This window comes from Carcharodon carcharias, chromosome 8, assembly GCF_017639515.1.
Source record: "Carcharodon carcharias isolate sCarCar2 chromosome 8, sCarCar2.pri, whole genome shotgun sequence".
Classification (NCBI taxonomy): Eukaryota; Metazoa; Chordata; class Chondrichthyes; order Lamniformes; family Lamnidae; genus Carcharodon; species Carcharodon carcharias.
Genome location: NC_054474.1, coordinates 152151647 through 152169828, shown reverse-complemented (window position 1 = coordinate 152169828; position 18182 = coordinate 152151647). Strand labels below are relative to the sequence as shown.

Sequence of the window (18182 nt, the reverse complement as noted above, 5' to 3'; positions counted from 1 at the left end):
GGCCAGACAAGGTAAAGACGGCAGATTTCATTCCCGAAAGGGCATTAGTGAACCAAATGGGTTTTTACAACAATGGTTTCATGGTCATCATTAGGTGCCTTTTAAATGAGTTGGAGGTTTCTGCCTCCACCACCAAACCAGGCAGCGAATTCTAGACTCCCACCACCCTCTGGGTGAAGACGCTTTTCCTCACGTCCCCTTTAATCCTTCCACCAATCACCTGAAACCTGTTCTTGGCTATGCCGCACACACTGTTGCCACTCCAGATTCAAGTTGGCAATTTTGTTTCTTGGAAATTATTGCCAATGTTGGAGTCAAACACTGTCTCTCTGAGCTTACCTGATGAATTATACAGTACGAACGCAAACCAGGGGAGCTCCCAATCTGACTATGTAGAAACATGTTGAATAAATGGGCAGCATGAACTTCAATAACAAATCCTATCAGCTCACCAATGACCCAATTGTTTTCATTTTTTTTTATTCATTCATGGGATGTGGGTTTCGCTGTCTAGCCCAGCATTTATTGCCCATCCCTAATTGCCCTCGAGAAGTAGTTGGCTAAACCACACAGTGATATTACAAGGTGTAAACAGTCCACTTCTCTCTGGTTTCCTTTCACAGCTTCTGACCAAGCTGTGAGGTACATCCACCCCCACTGCAGCCAGAGCTAGAACCCAAACATGGAGACAATACAGCATCCTGTTACTTTGTGACAGAATATTTTTCACTTCCCCCTCCATTCCCAAAACAGCAGAGTGTCCAGTCTCTCAGACTGGCCTGTAGTGACCCATCTTTCAGACTGGTCCACAGTGTCCAGTTTCTCAGACTGGCCTGTAGTGACCCATCTTTCAGACTGGTCCACAGTGTCCAGTCTCTCAGACTGGCCTATAGTGTCCGGTCTGTCTCTCAGACCGGTCCGTAGTGTCCGGTCTCTCAGACCGGTCCGTAGTGTCCGGCCTCTCAGACCGGTCCGTAGTGAACGGCCTCTCAGACCGGTCCGTAGTGACCGGCCTCTCAGACCGGTCCGTAGTGTCCGGCCTCTCAGACCGGTCCGTAGTGTCCGGCCTCTCAGACCGGTCCGTAGTGTCCGGCCTCTCAGACCGGTCCGTAGTGACCGGCCTCTCAGACCGGTCCCTAGTGTTCGGTCTCTCAGACCGGTCCCTAGTGTCCGGTCTCTCAGACCGGTCCCTAGTGTCCGGTCTCTCAGACCGGTCGTAGTGTCCGGTCTCTCAGACCAGTCCCTAGTGTCCGGTCTCTCAGACCAGTCGTAGTGACCGGTATCTCAGACTGGTCCATAGTGTCCAGTATACATGCCGTACAGTTTTGATCCCATTCATTCCCAGACTGGTTTTGTTGGACAGACACAAGTTAGACCCCCAGCTCAGACCATGTTGTATCAGTGATTTGAAAGGCGTAGTTCCCCTCAACTCCCCACAGCTGTTTGAGGTCAAGATCTGATCTTTGTCTTTTATTTGCTTTTCAGGCACTTACTGGGTCGATCCTAACCTCGGCTGCACATCTGACACTGTTGAAGTGACCTGTAACTTCACTAATGGTGGGCAGACCTGTCTGAAACCCATCACTGTCTCCAAGGTAATGCTACAATGTTCATTTTCTTGTATTTTTTTTACTAACTTAACTATCTACCTAGCTTCCTTCTATAGCCTAGTACGTATTCATCAAATACGTACCGTTAGTGCCTATCTAGATAAGCTAACAGGAACTGTTAACAATAAACTTACACCTTTTCCCTGGACAGAGATGGACCTGCAAATATCTGGATGCACTGAGACTAAAGGGACAGAAAATGTCTGCAACTTTCTGATATGACTCTTACTTTTGATGAAGGCTTAATTGGTGAACTTGTGGCACCAGACGCATTGGTTATTAAAAGGTGTCATGACAAAAAAAGCCACGATGCAGGGAATCTGAAATAAAAACAGCAAAGTGCCAGAGATGCCTCAGTCAGCATCTGGAAAGAGAGAGAGAGAGAGAGCTTTAATGTTTCGGGTCTGTGTGATCTTTCACCGGAGCTGACCGGAAACATCAGCTGCAACTTTTCAGCCCCCACGCTCCCCCCCTCTGCCCCACCACCGAATGCCACAGCGGGTTCCCCCAGAGACGTCGAAATCCCCATCCACATCGGCGGGACCGGAAGATCCCGTCAGCGTGAGGGGGCTGGGAAATTCCAGCCATGAATTCCGTTCCTCTCTCCACAGATGCTGCCTGACCCGCTGAGTATGGCGAGCAGTTCAGGGCCTCAAACCTTTGAAAGGAATTTGTTGACCTTGGACAGAGGGCAGTGCCGGTTTACCAGAATGACACTAGGAATCCAAGGGTTAAATTGCAAGGAGAAATTACACAGGCGAGGGTAGCATTCCGTGGAATTTGGAATGTTTAAAGGTGGTTTGATTGATGTTTCGAAAATATTAAGGGAGACAGATGGGGTACAAAGAGAGAACCTGTTTCCGCTGGTTGGAGAGTCCAGGACTAAGGGGCAGGGACAAAAAACTAGAGCCAGACCTTTCAAAAGTGAAATTAGGAAACAGTTCTTCACGCAAAGACTGGTAGAAGTTTGGAACTCTCTCCACAAATGGCAACTGATGTTAAAACCTGAGATTGATGTATTTTTGTTATCCAAAGATATTAAGGGCCTATATGGAGTTAGCTCACAGATCAGCCGTGATCTCGTTAAATGATGGAACAGGCTTGAGGGGCTGAATGGCCTCCCCTTGCTCCTTTGTGTGCTCCAAGCATTTTCATTAAGTGTCACTCTGCTCTTCAGAGCTGTGCATCCAGCAGACATTGTATCAGTTTAGCTGCAGGTAGGGTTAGATAAGGGCACTAACAGTTATTTGGTGGCGCAGAACATAAATATTGCTGAAAAGAGAGACATGTCACTGAAGATTTTCATCTTGTACTCATTGGGACAAACACAAGAATACCAAATTTCAAACGATCACAACAATTTATACTACAGGAGAAAAAGGTACTGATTGGTTGGCAAGTTGACTCTGATTGACCAATCAGCGCCTTTTTCTCTTGCAGTATAAATTGTTGTGAGACTTTGAAATTTGACACTCTTGTGTTTGTCCTGATGAGTGCAGGATGAAAAGCTTCAGCAGCATGTCTTCCTCTTCATCAACATTCAAATAAGGGCACTGGAAGGTTTTGCAGACACCACAGACAGCAATGTCCATAACTTATTGTATCTCACAGTTTCAAAACGCGGGCGAACAAAATAAATGTGATCAAGGGCGGAACCGTTCCCCCCCCCTCCTACCTGCCACCAGTGGGAGTCATGGTGGGCGGGGGTGGACAATCCCACCGGATCTGTGAGAGTGGATGATGGGAACTTGTGGTCCTGACCATTGGAGCGGGGTAATGGCGGCTCACCATTCCCACTAGAAGCCACTGGGAAGCCCATTTGCATCCCATTGTCGGGATTTAAATGAGCCCCTGACTGGAAATTCCACCCCTCACCTTACCAGCGGGTTTCCACACCTGGAACATGTCTAAACCAACAATGGCGTGCCCATGTCGGGACTTACCTGGATGGAGGCATGGGGCAGCTTGCGGAGCCTGGGAGAGGTGGAGGGCTCTCGCGATGGTGGAACATCACGTGGACCAGAGGATGGGGGCAGCATCGATCAGGCAGACGCTGAAGTGGCTGCAGCACCCAGGACTTGGGTCACATGGTCGGCTGCGTGATGTACGCGAGCACGGTGATGGTCGGTATTACGTTGGCCGGGGGGAGGAGTGTGGGCAGGGTAGGGATAGGGAGGAGAGGAATGAAGTGGCGGGGTGAGTGTGGAGGCCGAGAGCCGGGGGAAGGGGGGGGGTTTGGGGGGGGTGGGGTGGTGGTGCAGGTGAGTTTGAGGCTGTTGAGGGAAAGAGTGAGATGCTGCAGGGGTCTTGAAATGGTCGTAGCAGCAGTGGTGTCTGGTGTGTGTGAGCCTGGGAAAGGCCCTGGCGGATTGAGGGCATCTAGTGCGAGGGGGAGAGTGCAGGTGAGTGAGGAGAGCATGGGGGAGGGGGCGGAGGGTCTCGAAGGGAGGAACCTGTGGTGTCGACAGCTGAGCCCTGGGTAATTGGTGATATGAAGGATGGGGAAGGAGGCAGTGAAATCCGATTGGTGGGAGGGTTGTGGTGCAGTGATGTCTGCTGAAGGGGGCGGAAAGGGTTGTTTGAGGATAGACGAAAGGACACGCAGATTTTGGGGGTGGGAAGGATGAGGGTGGGCATTCCTACAGTGACTAGGGTGGGCTTCTTGGGAAGGGAGGGCACATGTACGTTAATCTGTATGGGACGAGGGGTAATGGGGTGGCATTCAAGGGTCACTGTGGAGAGGTTCACGGTGACAACGGGAGGGTCACTGGTTGGCGGTGGGGGGCCGGGGGAAATGTGGCCTGGGTAACGAGGGGAGTGTAAAAGGTGTTTAAGTGGGTCTCGAAGCGTACCCTCGTGATGGCTGCTCAGAACCTCGAGGTGTAGGAAATGAGGTAATTGGTGATCTGAAGGGTGGTGAGGTGGGTCATCGGGTGGCCAGAGCTGCAGGTCAGCTCAGCTGGACAACTGAAGGTGAACCCCCAGCATGTAGTGCTCACAGTGCAAAGGCGTTTGAACCGATTAGTATGTGAAGGGCAAAGGATAAGTGTGCGTGGGAGGCTTCTCACACACGGCTCACAAGGACCCTGGCATAGACCTTTGCCTCCCTGCATTCACATGATTCCAGGGGACATGGACACAGCCTGGGGTGGCCCCCTGAAAGTGGGGGGTGCGGGGAGGGCAGGCAGGCTTAACAACTAAGAATCACAGTGAAACCACTTCAGACCTCATTAAGGTGCAAGTGTAGTCTATTAACAAAAGTGTGCCAACATTGAACACTGAAAGTGTAGCCGTGTCTAGGTTGCACCGCCAACATCTGTAGCAGGGGCCGAAGCTGATGGGATCACACACAAAGGGGATTCCATAGGGGCTGCACACCCTCAGAGAGTCCTGAGTGGAGGTCCCAGGGATATCCCTTCTCGGGCCCCTCCTTGAGGAGAAAGGGCAGGTGGATGGAGGTGGAGGTGAGTTGCCCCCCCCCCCCCTCTCGTGTAGCCACTGCGAAACCTCGCCCATGGATACTGCGACGGAGTGCAGTGTGCACACATCACCAGCAGAAACTGGGCGTTCTGCTGGACAAGGGCTTCTGCTGCCCCGCCCCAAAAGCCCAACATGGGTGCATGTCAGCAGCACATCATCAGGCAGTTCGTAGACGGACTCCTCCATCTCCTCCACCGCTCTGTTGAATGCCTCTGACACCTCTGCCCGGTGTTCCCCTTGCTGCATCCCAAGCACCCTGTCCAGCACCGCTCCCAGAGGCCCATCAGCTGACTCGGACTTTGCAGGGGCCTCTTCCCCAGCAGCCGTCCGAATACCAGTGGGCTTGGCTGCCCCTGCCTCCTCCTGCTGGGCAAACGTGTCCATGCGGTGACCACCATAATGTGAGACCTTGCCTGAACTGGCTCTCGTACCCACCGAGCTCTGTGTCTCTGGGCTGGTGGAGGGGGCAGGTGACTGCTGCAGTGATGGCTCTACAGGTGCAATCTCGACATTGCCCTTATTATCCTCACCCCTCTGTGGGCTGGAGCTATCAATGGAGTCGGGTTTGAGGTCTGGCCTCTTCCCTCTCCTGCTGGCACCTGCCATTGTGAGAGGAGAGAGCGAGTGACCACATGGGCTGCCTCCAACATGGCACCACACAAGACCCTTAGGTTTCTCGGTAGAGACATTAAGCATTGTTCCTCACTGGTTGGAGACCAGACGCCTAACTCACTGTCTCCAGGTGCCCCGGTCTCAATCCTCCCCTAGCAGCTCGGCAGGCCACTCTTTGTGTGGTGTGAGCTGCCTCCCATCCTCTCTCTGGCTCTCGCACTTGTTGTGTGCTAACTCACACTGCAGAAAGAGAGAGGGGGTTTGAGAGCACTTGAGATGCTGGTGATATTCGGATGTCAATGCAGCAGTCCACTGGCTGCAGTATGCCGTATGAAAGATCCACTGCAGCTCATCCACTAGGGTTCTTTGGCAGCACCCTCCAGAGCGGTGGGCTCATGCAGATGGAAGGGTAAGGCACGAGGAGGCATGGCATCAGCTGTGCTTGCTGAGGGACCTCTACTCCAGATCACTCCCCACCTCCCACAATATGAGCTCTCTGTCGGGCAGTTGTCTTTCTACCTGCGGACTGCAACATGGCTATGAGACATCAACACTTCACGTCGAGAAGCGTTTTATGCACAGGTGGTGGCCTGATCTCTGAGGCCCCTGTCCCAGTTCCTGCTCTGTGAGGTGAATTTGAGCAGCAGAGGGTTCGCTGACCCTGGCGGTGCGGGTGAGGTCGCTCATCCTTTTCCTGCACCGCAAGGCTGTCCCCTGGCGTACACTGTTGGCACTCACCACCCTGGCGACGGCCTCCCGTGCAGGGCTGGTGAGTCGGGTGGGCCTCCCCCCCCCCCAACCGTCCATCCCTGGGGTAGGGGACGTCCCGCCTGTCCTCCGCTGTGTTCAGCAGTACTTCCAGGGGCGCAGCATCGCTGAACCTGGGTGCCAGTGCTGCTTGGGGGCCTCCGAGCCGTTTTTCCTGGACCGCAGTTCAGGGTGGGGATAAAGCCGCAGCTGTCCAGGCGCCTTTTAAACATGGTGCCCAGATGTGAGGGTGGGGCGCGCAGCTTCCTGCCCACCCCACCGCTGGCAAAGTCAGGACAACCCCGGCTGTGTAATTAATGAGCCCAGCGTCGCGCGGTTTGCCGCGATGGAGGGAAGCGGGCAGGGACATGGAATCCAAACCATTGTTATTTAGAGCAGCAGTACCAGTCGGGAACACCAGGTGGAAGTGCCGAGAATGAAAGCAGCACCCCCAGCAGGCGCATGCTGTTACTGCAGCTATTTGCAAAACTCTCTCGAATCCTTACCCGAAGCAGAAAGATTGCTGGTATTAATGTTTTTAACCTGAAACCACAAACAAAACTTTTAAACCCGACAGATGGGCTGCTTTATGCACCAGATCCTCACTTACACTAAGAAAGTTTGAGTTCCTGCTAATTTGTGGGTTATTGTTATCTCAGGTTGTCAGTACTATCAAGTGTGTTTTTACTCATTGTCAGGATGTGGGCATCGCTGGCTAGAACAGCATTTATCGTCCATCCCTAATTGCCCTTGAGAAGGTGGTGGTGAGCTACCTTCTTGAATCACTGCAGTCCATGTGATGTAGTTGCACCCACGGTGCTGTTAGGGAGGGAGTTCCAGAATTTTGACCCAGCGACAGTGAAGGAATGGTGATATATTTCCAGATCAGGATAGTGAGTGACTTGGAGGGAAACTTCCAGGTGGTGGTGTTCCCATGTATCTGCTGCCCTTGTTCTTCTAGATCGTAGCGGCCATGGGTTTGGAAGCTGCTGTCTGAGGAGCCTTGGTGAGTTCCTGCAGTGCATCATGTAGATGGTACACACTGCTGCTACTGTGTGTCGGTGGGGGAGGGAGTGAATGTTTGTGGATGTGGTGCCAATCAAGTGGGCTGCTTTGTCCTGGATGGTGTCAAGTTTCATGAGTGTTGTGGGAGCTGTACTCATCCAGGCAAGTGGGGAGTATTCCATCACACTCCTGACTTGTGCCTTGCAGATGGTGGACAGCTCTGGGGAGTCAGGAGGTGGGTTACTTGTCACATGATTCCTAGCATCTGACCTGCTCTTGTAGCCAAGGTTTTTATATGGCTAGACCAGTTCAGTTTCTGGTCAATGGTAACCCCCAGGATGTTGATAGTGGGGATTCAATGATGGTAATGCAATTGAATGTCAAAGGGCGATGGTTGGATTCTCTCTTGTTGGAGATGGTCATTGCCTGGCACTTGTGTGCTGCAAATGTTACTTGCCATTTGTCAGCCCAAGCCTGGATATTGTCCAGGTTATTGCTGTATTTGGACATGGACTGCTTCAGTGTATGAGGAGTCGCAAATAGTGCTGAACATTGTACAATCATCAGCGAACATCCCCACTTCTGACCTTATGATGAAAGGAAGGTCATTGATGAAGCAGCTGAAGACGATTGGGCCGAGGACACTACCCTGAGGAACTCCTGCTGTGATATCCCGGAACTCTACACCTAGACTGGATTCTTTTGGCCTATAGGAATCTATAAGCTTTAGGTACAGCATGTTCCTGTTAGTGATATTTTCTACAGACCCTGCATTTGACAGGAAATGTGTCTAATCACTAAAAGCCAGTGAGCAGTTACAAAAATGATCACAAAGCTAATGGAATGTTGAGATAAAAACAAAAAACTGTGGATGCTGGAAATCCAAAACAAAAACAAAATTACCTGGAAAAACTCAGCAGGTCTGGCAGCATTGGCGGAGAAGAAAAAATTGACCTGTACCTCAAGGGGATTGAAATTCAAAGGTGAGGAAGTGATGCTTCAATTGTGCAGAACATTGGTCAGGCTCAATCTGAAGGAGCAGTGTTCCATTCTGAGCACCACACCTCAGCAAAGATACACTGACCTTTGAGGGGTGCAGCAGAGATTCACCAGAATGATACCAGGGCTTAAAGGGTTAAATTGTGAGGCCAAGTTGTAACGATTGGATTCGGACAGTTTAAAAGGTTGAGGGTTTGATCTGATTGGGGTGTTTAAAATGATATAGATATTTGATAGGGCAGATAGGAGGAAACAATTTCCTCTGCTGGCAGAGTAATCTTCAATTAGGGCCAGGCAATTGGAAACACTGTTCACATAGAGGGGAGTGGAAACCTCCCCCCAAAAAAAAGAAAGACTTGCATTTCTATGGCACCTTTCACGACTACTGGACATCTCAAAATGCTTTACAACCATTGCAGTGTTTTGAAGTGTAGTCACTGTTGTAATGTCGGAAATGTGGCAGCCAATTTGCACACAGCAAGCTCTCACAAACAGCAATGTGATAAAGACCAGATCAGCTTTTTTTGTGATGTTGATTGGGAGATAATTATTGGCCAGGACACTGGGGAGACATCCCCTGCTCTTCTTCAAAATTGTACCATGGGATCTTTCCCGTCCGCCTGAGAGGGTAGATGGGCCTCGGTTTAAAATCTCACCCGAATGATAACTGGAAATACTGGGGATCAATTGAAATTTTCAAGACTAAGATGAACAAATTCTTGATCGGGAGTAGATAGAGCAGACATGAAAGACATGTTTTGCCTAGCGGATGGGTCAATTACCAGGGAATACATGATTCAAGGTGTTTGGTAGAAGGGTTAGAGAAGATATTAGGAAAAGCATTTTCACCCAGAGGAGGATGGTGGGTGTCTGAAATTTGCTGCCCAGATTGGTGGTTGAGGCTGAAACCCTCAACTCATTTAAAAGGCACCTGAAGTGTTGTAACCTGCAAGGCTACAGACCAGATGCTGGAAGGTGAAATTAGAATGGGTGGCTGGTTTTTTTCAGCCGGCACAGCCACGATGGGCTGAATGGCCTCTTTCTGTGCCGTAACTTTTCTATGGTTCTGTAGTTCTATGGAAGGATTTCAATGGAAATAAATCAAGGCAGCTGAATGGGTTGAGGTACAGATCAGCCCTGAGTTAACTGAATGGCAGACTAGGCTTAAGGGACTGAATAACCAACTCTTGTTCCTATGTTCCTGACAGTGAAAGACTTTGTTCCTATTCATGCTGCTGAATAAATAATGATTGCACATAGTTACTCAACAAATATTGTGACTATCATTTTAACCTTGTCCTTAATGGCAAACAGTTCTGTATAATTCTGCAACAAAGATATCACTTTATATCGTTAGGAGTTGCACAACAAATACTCTTTTAGCTTAACCTGGGTCTCAACCTGTAACTATATAAAGAGGTAAAAATAACTACTGTAGCTGTCACCAAAAACCTGTACCCAATCTTTACTATTTAAATTTATACAACAAATATTACAGTGTCACTTTGGCCTTGGTCTCAATGCAGAGCTATGTGAGGTTAGGGGATACATTTAGGGAGGATTAATGTAATCGTAATCAGGGTGTTGCCTAAAATGGCTTCTCTTCCTGCTCCTGCGACATTAGCTCTGGTGTTCCCCAAGGATCTATCCTTGGCTCCCTCCTATTTCTCATCTACGCCTTGCCCTTTGACAGCAACATCCAAAGGCACAGCATTAGTTTTCATAGGTGCACTGGCGGCACCCAGCTCTACCTCACCACCACATCTCTCAACCCGTCCACTGTTGTTAAGTTATCTTAAGTGCTTGTCCAGCACTTGGTGCTGGATGAGAGGAAATTTCCTCCAACTAAATATTGGGAGGACCTTTCAGCCCCTGCCACAATCCCTAGCTACCGACCCCAGCCCTCTCCTCGTCATGTGTCTGAAGCTGAACCAGATTGTTCGCAACCTTGGTGTCTCATTTGACGCCTAGAAGAGCTTCCAACCTCATATTCGTGCCATCTCTAAGACTTCCTATTTCCACCTCTGTACAATCACCCAACTCTGTACCTGCCTCAACCCCTCTGCTGCTGAAACCCTTGTCCATGCCTTTATTAGCTCTAGACTCGACTATTCCGGATGTGGCCGGTCTCCCACATTCTACACTCCGTAAAAGTTGGGGGTCACCCAAAACCTTGCTGCCTGTACCCTAACTCGCAGTAACTCCCATTACACCCCTGCCTCTCCATGTTCTTCCTACCAAAATGTAGCATTTCACATTTCTCCGCCTTGGACTTCATCTGACGCAACAACTATCAGCGATTGCCATTAAAAACCCATCTGGTTCACCAATGTCCTTTAGGGATGGAAATCTGTCATGTTTATCTGGTCTGGCCTACATGTGACCCCAGACTCTCAGCAATGTGGTTGACTCTTAGCTGCTCTTGAGGGCAACTCAGGATGGGCAACAAATGCTGGCCTTGTCGGTGATGCCCACATCCCGTGAAAGAGTAAAAACATGAACCATTTGCAAGAAATGCATTTAATGCATTCGAGGCACCATGAACTGACCATTGCAAGCAATGAGCCCAGAACCCTGGTGTTACTAACACCACACTCCAGCTATTTGACCCACACAGCGCATCACTAGTGCTGGGTTGTTCCTGTCAGTAATATTTATGGAAAACAGTTCTAATTTGTAGAACAATCTGTATATGAGGCATAAAAACGGAAAGTGCTGGAAATGCTCAGCAGGTTTGGCAGCATCTGTGGAGAGAAAAGCAGCATTAACGTTTCAAGTTGACGACCTTTCATCAGAACTGGAAAAAGTTAGGGATGTCATAGGTTTTAAGCGAGTGAAATGGGAGAGAGTGGAGAAAGAACAAAAGGGAAGGTCTGTGATAGGGTGGAAGGTGGGAGGCATTATTTGACCAAAGAGTTGGTGGTTCAGAGCCAAAGAGAGTGGTATAGGACAAGTAAAGAAACAAATTATATGTCCAGCGGAGGTGTGAATGGTAGAATAATGAACAGCTGCCTTCTGAAAGGAGAACAGCAGAAAAGCAAGATAAAGACCAAAACATGCAAGGACAGTTATGAAGATAGATTGGAGAAGTTGGGACTGTCCTCCTTGGAGAGAAGGCTAAGAGGAGATTTGATGGAGGTGTTCAAAAGGGGGCTGGACAGAGTAGATAGAGAGAAACTATTCCCACTTGTAAAAGGATAGAGAACAAGAGGGTACAGATTTAGTGATTTGCAAAAGAAGCAAATGCAATGTGAGAAAAAACTTTGTCACACAACGAGTGGTTTGGGTCTGGAATGCATTGCCTGGAAGTGTGGTGGAGGCAGGTTCAATCGAGGCATTCAAGAGGGCATTAGATAATTATTTGAATAGAAACAATGTGGAAGGGCATGGGGGAAAAGGCAGGGCAATGGCACTAGGTCATAATGTTCACTTGGAGAGTCAGTGCAGACACGATGGGCCGAATGACCTCCTTCTGCGCTGTAACAACTCTGTGACAAGGAACCAACATGGGGGCAGAGATTTTTTTTTTGTTTGTTTTTATTTCAGATTTCCAGCAACCGCAGTATTTTGCTTTTATACACAAGGCCGCCGCTGTTTTCCTTTTCTCTTCAAGCCCTAACACGACGGCTCCTAATAATTCTTTGCTTTGGTTTCAGTTGGAGTTTTCAGTGGGCCGGGTCCAGATGAACTTCTTACATTTGCTAAGCTCAGAGGCGGTACAACACATCACCATTCACTGTCTGAACGTGCCAGTCTGGGCAGATGGAAGTTCGGACAAACCCTTCAAACAAGCTGTAAAGTTCAAGTCCTGGAATGGCCTGATGATGGAAGCAGGGGGGCAGCTGGTACCCAAGGTGGTGTTGGATGACTGTCAGGTAATGATCTGGAACCCGTTGCCTGTGAGGGCAGTGGGAGTGGAGATGATCAACGATTTCAAAAGGAAACTGAAGGAAGTCAACTTGTAGGGTGGCGGGAATAGAGCGGGGGAAATTGGGCTGACTAGATAGTAATCGTGGCGAGCTGGCATGCTCTCGGAGGGCCGAATGGCCCTCTTCAGTGTCATAAATGTCCCCGTGACTCTAGGTACAAATTGCCGAAAGGAGTCAAAGATTTTTTTTTCATACTCCAAGCTGGAAGATCGGGCAGCATCAGCGGAGAGAGAAACAGTTAGCATTTCAGGTTGATGATCTTTCTTCAGAACTGGGGCAAGTTAGAGATGCAACAAGTTTTAAGCAAGTACAGAGACAAAGAAAGGTGGGGAGGGAGGATGAACAAAAGGGAAGGCCTATGATAAGGTGAAAGGCAGCAGGGACTAAATGGCAAAAGGGATGATGGCAGAAGGCAAAGGAGATGTTAATGCAACAAGTAACGAAACAAAGATGTGTCTAGAGAAGGTATAAATGAGAAAGCAGAATCTTCAACAATAGTTGCTGTCTGATCATAGTTGCTGTCTAATCACAAGGAGCAGTGATTATGAACTGAAGTTGTTGACCTCAATGTTGAGTCCAGAAGGCTGTAAAACGACTAATTGAAAGATGAGGTGCTATTCCTTGAACTTGCATTGAGCTTCCCTGGAACACTGCAGCAGGCCAAGGGCAGAGAGGTCAGAGCAGAAACAAGATGAGAATTAAAAAGACTGGTGACCAGAAGTTCGGGGTCATGCTTGTAGATTGGGCGGAGATGTTCCACAAAGCAGTCACTTAGCCTGTGTTTGTCCCCCCCAAAGTAGAGGAGACCTCATTGTCAGCGGTGAATACAATATATTGAAGTGAAAGAAGCACAGGTTTCACCTAGAAAGAGTGGTTGGGGCCTTGGATGGAGGAGGTAAAAGGCAGGTGTTGCATCTTCTACACTTGGATGGAAAGATACCATAGGAAAGGGTGGTGGGAGTAATAGAGGAGTGGAGTAGAGTGTTGCGGAGGTAATGGTCCCTTTGGAATGTGGAACAGGAAGGTGGGGGGAAGATGTGTTTAGTGGTGAATGGTGGGAATGGTGCAGGATGATATATTGAATATGGAGGCTGGTGCGGTGGAAAGTGAGGATAAGGGGAACCTTATCATGGTTCTGGGAGGGAGGGGAAGGATTGAGAGCAGAAAGTGCCCAAAATTGATCGGACATGGTCGTGGGCCCTGTAGCCATGGTGGGGGGGGGTCCTTGGTCAAGGACAAAGGGGAAGATGTAATGGAAGCGTTGTCGTGGAAGGTTGCATCATTTGAAAAGATGTGACAAGAACAAAGAAATTGGGAGAATGGAAAAGTCTTTCCAGGAAGCAGGGTGGGAGGAAGTGTAGCTGTGAGATTCAGAGGGTTTACATTGAATATTGATTGATGGCCCATCCACAGAAATGGAGACAGAGAGGTCAAGGAAGAGGAGGGAAGAGTTGGAGATGGACCACGTGAAGGTATAGGACAGATGGAGATTGGAAGCAAAGTTAATGAAATTGTCCAGTTCAAGACTAGTGGAGGAAAAGGCACCTACACAGTCATCAGTGTACCGGGAAAAGAGATAAGGGCGGGAGTCTGAGTAGGACTAGAGCAAAGACTGTTCCACAGATCGCACGAAAGGACAAGCTTAGCTAGGACCCAGGCAACAACTTTTATTTGGAGGAAGTGAGTGGAGTTGAAGGCGAAGTTGTTCAGAGTGAGAACAAGTTCAGTCAGACGGAGGAAGATGGGACTGGTTGGCCTTCAGTCTTGGTAAGGATATTTGATGTTCAGTGGAGGGAGGTAGAGCGATGTGCCAGAGAGTTGGCATTCAAAGGTAAAGCATTGAAGTATTTAGCTGCTTCCCCCTAAATTGCATATTCCACATCCAGCCTATCCATGCGTGGAGATTAAAATTCACTACATTGCCGAGCACCCATTAACCCAATAACACCAGAGTACCACGTACAGCATCAGAACTATGTTTCCATTTGTCACTTCACATCATTTGGAGCCTCTGAATGATTCTACCAATTGCAGGAATGAATTACACCCAGCTTTGTGCTGTAGCCTGGTGGTCACTGGATACACAAAAACAACACTTGGGCCAGAATTTTGCAATCCCCGCTGGTGGGTTTGCAAGTGGTGGGGGTCCTGCCCACTTCAGACTTGTCTATGATTTTACAGAGGGCAGGAGAGGCCTGGGGTGGCCAGCCCCTGCTTTGTACCATTTGAGGCCCTTGAGTGGCCAATTACTGGGCCGCTTCCTGCCTGGCTCAATTTTAAGGCTGGCAAGAGGAGTACAGGGCAGATCACCCAGCTCGGGTCTCAGACGTAAGTGAGGCGGGGGGGCGCGTCCCTCAAAGGCCCATTTTCCACCTTAGGCACTGCCCCCCCCAGTCAGCCCTCCCTGCGGTGCTCCCTCCACCCATGACCTCTTCATCAAGACCCCTACCCCTCCCTCCACACCTCCCCCGGGGCCTCATCTTCCCTCCCCGCTGTGAGACCACCCACACTTAACCTGGTCCTGGACTCTGGGGCTCAGAACCTGGGGAGTCTCAGTTCTGGCCATTACTGTCATTGGCACTGCTGGGACTATATGGCCGACAGCTCTCTTGAGGCAGGACTTGTGCCCAAGCAAGGCACAGAATTTCTGCCTGCGGTTAATTAACACTCCTCGAGTGTCACACGGCTGCGGGGCTGCGTTGGCCGCTGACTGCATTCCCCGCCAACTCTTCAAATGGCAGGGCGGGAAAAATCCCACCCTTGCATTTATATAGCACCTCTAAAGTAGCAAAATGTCCCAAGGTGCTTCATTAGAGCGTAAATCAAACAAAATGTGACAACAAGTCACATCGAGAGATGTTGGGGCAGATAGCCAAGGAAGCAGGTTCCAGAGGGTAGGGCCTAGACAACTGAAGGCACAGTTGCCAGTGATGGAGAGGGGGATTCAAATCCCGGAACCAGGGGTGCAAGTCCAATGTGCTAACCCACTTCAATACCCATCAGAAAGTTTGACACCAACAGCTTATATTTACGTAGCACCTTCAATGTAGTAAATATCCTAAAGCGCCTGACAGGAGCGCTACCAAACAAAATTTGACACTGAGGCGCATAAGGAGATGTTAGGACAAGTAACCAAAAGCTTGGTCAGAGGTGGGTTTTAAGGAGCGTCTTAAAAGTGTAGAGAGGGGAAGAGCTTTTTAATTTACACAAGCCCACGGCTTTAGCTGCTTTAAACACAGGTAGAAATAAAATATGACGACCATTTTCTTTCATTGTTGTTGCCTTACAGATAAAGGATGGCCGATGGCACCAGACCCACTTCTTGTTTCACACGCAGGATCCCAATCAGTTGCCCATAATTGGTATTTATAATTTACCACAACCAAAGCCTGGACTACATTACCACCTTGAGGTTGGGCCCGTCTGCTTCCTCTGAGCTCCTGAGTGAACCATCTTTAACCCACATCAGAGCGTAGTTATTCTTTACTGTGTATTCAATAAAACTCAAGGAATTGCTGAGGTGATGTGAAAATGTCACATTACCCACCAGAGAAGACTGTCAATGGCTTTTTTTAAACAAAAAAAAATTCTATAAAGAAATGTTAAGAGGACTTGTTTTGTGGGAGAATGTTTAGCTAAAACAACCTAGAATTGAAGATCTCCACCTATAGCCAAAGAATCTGTAGGACGTTGCAGTGCAAGGGACGAGAATGGCTCTAACTGGGTTGCAGAAGATCCATTCTAAAGACAGATACTTAACCAGCATTATTTTCAGCAGTCCCAGGTTAGAATACTCAGAGGAGTGACTATACATAGTAGATAGAGCTGGTGGCTGCATCGCCTGCTAAGCATCTCCAATGTGCAATAGTGAGGGGGAAAGGGGGAACTGTACGAGTTGTTGAAATTCTCTAAATCTGTGATACTTCGTTGTGATGTGTGAACGGTTCTAGTGTTAGCTTTCAGCCACCAAACGCCTGAAACTAATTGATCAGGTTCGGGCAAGGAGAAACCAAGTAATGAGGAAGTGCGTTAGCAGTGTCCACTTTCCTGGTGATTATGACAGGGTGCTAATGGATTGAGCTTCGTGGGGTGATTTTTCTACCTCTGGTATTGGTGCTCACATTCTCATGTTTTGCTTTCATTCGCATGTCATATTTTTGAATCAATGGTGCTATGTAATTATCACAGGGTGGGGGGTAGGCTGATGTTTAGAGAGTGGGGTGACCCCCCCCACCCTCCCCCCGGGGCCTCTGCCCACCGACAGCCAAAAAAAAACACAGCGATAATTGTTAACTTAATGATTTCTAAAGTGCCTTTAATATTTGAAGGGATTATTTTAGTTGTGCTTTGGAGAGGTTTCAAACCCTACTGTTCCTGAGTCACTGATTTTTTTTTGAAAGAAAGAGAGTTGGGGAAAATTGCTGAGAGTTTTTGAAACCCACACTGAAGTTCTTCACCTTGAACATTTGCTTTCTTATGTACAAAGTTGCCCCAAAAGCTGTAATTAATATTTAGAGAAGCTTTATTCATTAAAAAAAAAGGAACCCAGATCTTTCCGTGAAACAATGATAGATTTTCCAACTCCTCATCAGATTGTGTACAATGTTTCTCTGCGCTATGTTGTATACAGTGGGTCAATATTTTACAATCTGCTATTTAATGTTATTTAAATGTTTTAAAACTATGGTTGAAAGAAAAAAAAAACCAATCGCCTGTCCCTATCACAGATGTCTATGTTTGAAGTAGACTGTCTTTTTTTTTGTAGTAGTTGTAAAGATGTTGCTTCAGCACCCAACTGGTCTTGGAGAATTATGTAGAGTTCTTTTTGTTTTGCTTGTCCTAATGTGTAAATTTGGTGCTTTGAAGAGAAGGATATTTCAGTGTTTCAAATCTATAAGATATTATGCAGAGTTTAAACGTACTGTATAGGAAAATGCTTTAAGCGCTTTTTAATTCCTGAAGTTTTTTTTTACTTTGAAGGAAATATGTGAAGAATCTAGAATTCTAATGCGTTATTTTAAATTTATTTCATTTTTTTTAAAATCAAAAATCTGATAATACAGTTGAAAAGCCAGCCATCAGAATACCTCAAATACATTTCGGTACCATTCTGAGCACACTTCAGCTTTGTTTATTTTTATTTCCTTTTTTAATTTCTTTTTTTTTTACTTTGTTTTTGGGGGTTTTTTTTCCATCTATTCCATTCGCTTTTCTGTGTGTGTCTGTTGCTATAGAAACAGAGTCGCCATAAAATGGTCAACCGCAGACATCAGTATCATTATTGCCTTAGTCACGTTTGAACGTTCTGTGCAAGAGTTCACTATTTAGCTGTGAATTACTTTATTCAGCCTTTGCTAGACTCGATGGGGCTTAGACTCTTCCGTTGTTTGAAATTAAAAGTTTCTGAAATTTTAATGAAATAAATATTTCAAACTGAAGCAACGAAACCAGCCTTGACCGTTCTGTGCGTTCTTCAAGAAAAGTAGAAGATGGCTTTTGGAGCGATCCGAGTCCACGCATTTTAAAACTGATCAAGACGTTTTTGCACTCTGAATCAAAGCATCTTCGGCATCACACAACAGCAATATTTTTAGCCACATTCTCATCACCAGGCAACTTCTTAAACAGTTTCACCATTTAAAGTATTTATACTTCCTGTCTGCACTGTGTGACTTCCATGTTTTTGTCATACTTGGAGCTGGACTTTTAGTCACCGCCCCCCCCCCCCACCCCATGGGGGAGGAAGTTCATGCTGCCAACCAGCAGGCCACCCTCCCAGAGGTGGCATAATGGTAATCTC

The 18182-nt window shown here is 47.9% G+C and overlaps 1 protein-coding gene across 2 annotated transcripts in view; it reads left to right on the top strand.

Moving 5' to 3' along the window:
• The window catches only part of col27a1b (collagen, type XXVII, alpha 1b), a 598999-nt gene extending 581170 nt beyond the window's left edge, over positions 1 to 17829 (top strand). For both annotated transcript variants that reach the window (XM_041193458.1, XM_041193459.1), the window contains exons 59-61: positions 1486 to 1595; positions 12110 to 12328; positions 15672 to 17829. In XM_041193458.1, coding sequence (XP_041049392.1) covers positions 1486 to 1595; positions 12110 to 12328; positions 15672 to 15818 — 476 coding nt within the window. In that variant the 3' untranslated portion in view covers positions 15819 to 17829. The remainder of the gene's footprint in view (positions 1 to 1485; positions 1596 to 12109; positions 12329 to 15671) is intronic.
• The last annotated feature ends 353 nt before the right edge of the window (positions 17830 to 18182 follow it).